The sequence below is a fragment of the Mycetomoellerius zeteki genome, unplaced genomic scaffold (assembly GCF_001594055.1).
Source record: "Mycetomoellerius zeteki isolate Tzet28-1 unplaced genomic scaffold, Tzet1.0 scaffold78, whole genome shotgun sequence".
Lineage (NCBI taxonomy): Eukaryota > Metazoa > Arthropoda > Insecta > Hymenoptera > Formicidae > Mycetomoellerius > Mycetomoellerius zeteki.
This window is the reverse complement of record NW_017257808.1, coordinates 231,751-238,060: the sequence shown is the minus strand read 5'-3', so window position 1 is coordinate 238,060 and position 6,310 is coordinate 231,751. Positions and strand designations below refer to the sequence as shown.

The window sequence follows — 6,310 nt, the reverse complement described above, 5'->3', positions numbered from 1 at the left end:
CGAAAATCTGATGCAGTGTGAATCCAGCATTAGTGTTGGCTAAAATGAAGTGCACATGCGCGAAATAAGCGTAAACCTAGCGTTCTTATGGAACACTCCTATATGCTATCTGAACTTCTTTCTCTTTTCATCTTTCTTTTGCTCTGTCAAAACTTACTATATTTATTCGCGTCGCATTTTAATGAATGCGTTGGAGTGAGTAAGAACTACTGTAGGAGCATATTGGAGCATGCAACGCGAATAAACCCACTATTGCAATGAAATAATCTAAACTTAATGAAAATTAATAAAAATAAATTGTAAATATATTGAAAAATAAGGAAAAAATGTAGAAAAATTAAAAAAAATATTAAATCACCTTCAAAACATATATTTATATAGAGAAATATTACATAATTGTAAATATATGCTAGGTATCAAAATGTTATGAGTTGATATAAAAGAAAATTTATATATATGTATATGTCCAAAAAATAAATTTAAAAATACAATAAATAAAAAATTTAATATATTTAGAAAAGATATATTTATTAATACCATATATTAAAATAATTTTGATAATTATGCTAAGACATATAATATATATGTAGTACAAAGACACTGCATGTTAAAATATTAAAAGGAAATGTTTTATTAATGAACAGAATCAAGATATTCCCTTTTTTGTATATTTCCATTTCTTTATTTTATTTTTAATATATTCCATGTTTAGTATAAGTAGAAAATGTATGATGCACGTAATAGCCACAAGCTTCATTGATTGGAATTGTTGATTTGTTGTCATCCTTGTTATTCATCCTTAACATGTAAAAACTTATATAAATAGATAAATTAATTAAACATTTGGCAAACACAATATTAACACATATATACACATGCAACATATATTTATAACACATACATATAAAATTTAAAAAATATGATCAATAATATTATTATATAATTACATAATAATATTATTGCACACGAACAATAAATAATGCACAATAAAAATAATAGGCATACGCAATTAAAGAAATATTTTACATGAAAATTTTTATATTACAATGTAATTGTAATATAATGCAATTTGGAAGTAAAACATTCAATTAGTAAACATACAATGTAATTATATAATATAATGCACTTTGAAAGTAAATAAAGCATGCAATTAATAAACATACAAGATTTGAATTAAAGAAAGATATGAGACACAGTAACGTATATAACAGTTCATGCCATGAAATACGTTTCATTGTCCAACTCTTCTTGAATCATATCTCAGCTACTCGATCCATCTCGATATGAACCAAAGAAGAAGAAAGCCAATGAAATATGTAAAAATACAATAAAATCATTACAATAATTATAATGGGCTCGTAGATCATGACTTACAACAGTCCACTCCACAAAATACATTTCATTGTCCAACTCTTCTTGAATCATATCTCAGCTACTCGATCCATCTCGATATGAACCAAAGAAGAAGAAAGCCAATGAAATATGTAAAAATACAATAAAATCATTACAATAATTATAATCAGCTCATAAATCATAAATTACAATTAGTATATTATGAAAATAAAGCTGCAGATATAGAAAACGCAATAAATTAAAAGAATTATAAATGTACAATGTTTAAAAGTTTTCTATTCTTTCGAGTAACTGTTTTACACGACTTATTATGTTGCGATAATGTGTAATAAATACGCATGCGGAGAAACAATTTTATTAAAAAATCTTTTGGGAAATCAGGACATGGTGGTTTAAAATTTATATTTTGTGCTAACTGGAACAGAAAATTACCAATATTTTTTTTATAACAATTTTTTTCAAAATTTTTGACAAATATTTCTTCTAATTTCAGAACGTAGTTACAAAAATCATTAATTGATATATTTAAATTACCAAATAAATCTCCGTTTTGGTTTTCATAAGCTCGAAAAGAACGATATAGCGTATATCTAATAGTTGTATTATCTAAGACAGCTTTATTTTCACTTACAAAATTTTGACACGCATCACATGAATGTATTGCTATACATTTTTTTACTAAAAAGCCACAAACGTATTTAAATGCATTTTCCTCTGGCAGATCCATTGAGTAATAATCATGTATAGGAATTTTTAAAATTTTGTCTGCTGACGATGGAACTTCTGAAATTGTGGACGTCTCTGTATTATTTGAGGTTCCAATAATATTTAATAAATCATCATTATCATTAGTACAATTTTGTGTTTCCGAATGTTTTAATAATTTCATACTGAATAATTTTTTAAAAGCACGCTTGAACTGTATAGGTGTCGGATTAAAGCAATTACCACCTTGTTGTCGAACAGAGCCAAAAAAATTTTCAACAAAATCTTGATTTAGTCTGCGTGTTCGGAGATATGGAAAATTATAGGTTTTTAAAATCTTCCAAAGTTCAATTACACTCTTAATTGTGATCTGCCAGCAATCTAAGCATTTTAATTTTACATATTTATTATTAGCGTTAATTACTTTGATACATTTTAAGAAATTCAACATGTCTTGTAAAAATTGCATTTGTTTATTACTTCCAATAAAAACTTTTCCATGTTCTTTAGGATTATTTACATCGGATGAATTTAATATATCAAATAATTTATCCAAATGATCGATCAAGTCTATAGTTCCAACTGCTTCAGTTGCAAGAAAACCAAAAGACATCTGTGTGCACATGCCTGCTGCTACATGGTTACTAAATATTTGTGCAGCATATTTAACTTTCATCCTTAAAAAGTTATTCGGTTCAATATGAGAATTTGTTAAAGCAGGAGCTGCTTTTATCCATTGTTTGCTGTCTTTTTTGTAAAATTCTACGATATGAGCCCACGAAGCTATTTTATTATTTATTTGAAAATTGTATTTTAATAAATTGTTTCGAGTTGCTTTTAATAAATGTGGAGTGTTAAAGATGTATACAATACTTTCTCCATCAACTACAAAACTTGAATTGTCTACCGAAATATTCAACATATGGGACAGTTGGATAAAGTTTGAACCCATATCAGAAATAAAAGCATGCACCAAAACACCATTGCTTTTTAATTTAATAATGATGTCGAATATAATATTTTTTAAAAATGTAGCAGGACATGCAGTTTCTATAAAGCAAAAACAAACGGGCAGTTTCCAGTTTCCTGCAATGCTACGTGCCATTATAACTAATGCACTTTTTGCAGGTACAAACGTTTTTCTATCACCAAAATCTTCAAAACCAATTATCTCATCCCGCGATACATCATAAAATAAAAAGCTTTTCAAGCTCATTTCATCTGCGCATAATACGCAATGACGCTCCATTAAAGGTAAAGTATTCAATTTTACTTTAAGTGTTTCAAAAAGTTCATCATTAATGCCAGGCACAATATCCCACATTTGTGTAAATAATTGTAGAGAACGTACTGAAGGCAATGCAATTGTTTTCTTCAATTCTCTATAATTTCTTGGACTTAAAAAATACAATGACAAAGCGAATTTTTTAAAATCGGGATCGTATCTTCTGCCATGTTTGTTTTTACATTGTGCGTCAATTTGTGCCACTAATATTTTATTCAAACTCTGTGGTAATAGCTTACGGCCTAATTTTTGTAAAGTTTCTTGTTTATTAGCCTCTTTTTTGGCTTGTATGTTCTTCTTCTTCTTCTTCTTTTCTTTCAAACGGAGTTGTCGGATTGTTTCGCGGAGCATTTTATTTTGTGCCTTCAATTTTGCGATCTTCAAGCGCAGCTTCTTCTTCTTTGGGATATCCTCCGACGATTTCATGTCCTGTTTTGTACCCTTTGATGTACTTCTGTAACAAGTTTAAATTTATATAAGATATTGAGAAAAAAGGTTTATTATTCTAATAGAAACAAATAGTAAAAGATTACTAAATAAAATACAAAATTATATGAAGAAATAAAATGTATTATGTTAATGTACGTAGCGTGCAATATGTTGCATATTCTGGTATAAACTTTATTTTATATAAAAACATTAATAGTTTCTTTAACTCTTTAAGGCCCAAACACCGATCCTGTTTGAGTAAAATTTTTTTCTTTAAAATATAATCTTTAAAAATGTTCCTTATAAAGAATTTTGTGAATCAAATAAAATTGTTCTTTTGAAGGTACATAATCATGTACATTCATATTTATATATATACTCCAGCTACAGAATTACAATTAAATATTTAAATTAACAATGAAACATGAAAAATCAATCTTGTACTTTAAGAGAAGGTAAAAAAAATAAGAAATTACTAATTGTTTAGATATTTTCATGAATAATATGTTACACAAAATCAAGTGTCAGTGAATTTGCTGTGCAAACAATCACCATAGTGGCTTGTTTAATGAGAATACTATTATTTTTTAAGTTGAAACGACAATTTTAATTGCAACTACACTGAAAAAAATGCATGTAATTTTATGAAAATTACATGTCTATGACCGGAAAATTATCTAAATATGATTGGAAATTTACAATATCCAGTAAATTTCCAATCATATTTATGTAATTTAAGTAATTTTCCAGTCATAAACATGTAATTTCCATGTAAAATTACATATATTTTTCAGTGTAGTAAGTATGAATTAAGAATATTATATCGACAGGATCACTACTGTGTCAATAGAAATAGTATTTAGGAAAAGCTCAAAGTGAATGTACTTATTTATATACACTTGGCCTTACAGGGTTAAATAAATAAAATTTGATAAAAATTAATATTAGTCTACACAAATATGATGATAAAAATCTACATTTGATTCGATATAATTTACAATAAATTAAGACTTACGGTTTAACTATCTCAGCATGTACGTCATCAACAATAATTGGCAGTGTTTTTTATCATATTAATATATATGTATAAACACAAAAATACTTAAATACAAAATATTTGAATGCAACATACTTATTTATTTCTGCTTCGTCTTCAATTTCCATGTCATTGTGTTTCTGGTATTGCACACTGCCAATTGTGTTTTCTCTGAAAATAGATAGTACTTATTTCCTGATTTCGTAAATTATTTATAATATTATATGAAAAATGAAATATTGTTTTTCTCATTATCACTTATTAAAGCGACTACACACACACACATAGGTATAAATTATTTAAAAAATTTTTTTATATTAACTACATTGTCTTTTATATCCCTATTATATAAAAGCTTTATATTCACTAAAGAATAAATTAAATTAAATTATATATAAGTAGAAACTCACTTCCCACAATCTGATCCAAAAAATATTGTCGGTATGGCATCTGGGTGAAGTCGAGTTCTCATTTTATTTATTTTGTACCATTTCTCTTCAAAATGCAAATGGCACAATCGACAATTCTGGTATGCATATTCTGGACCTTTTGGTTCTAAGTCTAGCCTTCCACATGCTCGTACCCATTGCAACCATCTACAAATTATATTTTATCAATAAAAATGTACGTAAAATTGAAAATTGATTTATATAAAAAGTGATGAAAACAACATACCTCTCATGTTCCTTTGGAAATCGAAAAAAATAACGATCTTCTAAATCAAATTTTTTTGTGCATTCTGGTACTGCACACCATACGTTTTTACTTTTATTCATTTTATATAATTATTTTTTCACAATTTTTTGGAGTTGTACAGCATCTGAAACAGAGCAAAGTACTCTTCCAAGAGAATTGCTAACCTATATAACTATATAAGTTAACTTCTCTCAAAAAGAAATCTTTCTTGCTCGGTTTTTTTTTTGTTATTTTCGTTCACTTTTTTACTTTATCACATGAATTAATCCAGTCTCTCGAGGTTTCTCACACAACACCACCAAATGGACAATGCACGCTGTATTTCCCTCCAAATTTCTATTCTCAATCACTCTCAACTCTTTAAATGAAACATTGATCATTTAAATAGAGAGAGAGAGAGAGAGCAATAAAGAAGAAATAAGACGGGGTAATTTATTTATTTCACGCATGCGCACTCCATTTTGGCCAACATAAAAACTGTAGCCGTACTATAATAAGGGCGCGTTCACACCTTGACGGAAAAGCATAAAGCGGAAAAGCAATAGCCAATCAAAACTCGCGCTGGTATTCGACAATTTCGGCTTTTCGTATTATTTACTACTAGCGTGAGTTGTGATTGGCCACTGCTTTTCCGCTTTCTGCTTTTCCGTCAAGATGTGAACGCACCCTAAGGCCAGAATCAGACTATGCATTGGCTACGTTTACACCGTGCATTTAGGCCGCGGCCTATACAATAGATGTCCTTGTTTATCCTGTATATTAAACAAAGACACCTATCGTATAGGTCGCGAACTAAGCGCACGGTG

General features: G+C 28.2%; 2 protein-coding genes across 2 annotated transcripts in view; both read right to left on the bottom strand.

Moving 5' to 3' along the window:
• The window catches only part of LOC108729615 (no child left behind), a 10,639-nt gene extending 5,807 nt beyond the window's left edge, over positions 1-4,832 (bottom strand). The window contains exons 1-2 of the mRNA XM_018458788.1: positions 4,788-4,832; positions 3,588-3,797 (exon numbers count right to left, since the gene is read on the bottom strand). Of these exons, the coding sequence (XP_018314290.1) occupies positions 3,588-3,769 (182 nt within the window). The 5' untranslated portion in view covers positions 3,770-3,797; positions 4,788-4,832. The remainder of the gene's footprint in view (positions 1-3,587; positions 3,798-4,787) is intronic.
• On the bottom strand, positions 3,995-5,884 carry LOC108729597 (52 kDa repressor of the inhibitor of the protein kinase-like). Its single transcript, XM_018458768.1, has 4 exons — positions 5,484-5,884; positions 5,219-5,404; positions 4,905-4,979; positions 3,995-4,022 (listed from the first exon to the last, which is right to left on the bottom strand). Exons 1-4 carry the CDS (start codon positions 5,582-5,584, stop codon positions 3,995-3,997), a joined length of 390 nt encoding a protein of 129 aa, XP_018314270.1. The 5' UTR covers positions 5,585-5,884.
• Between the last annotated feature and the right edge of the window lie 426 nt (positions 5,885-6,310).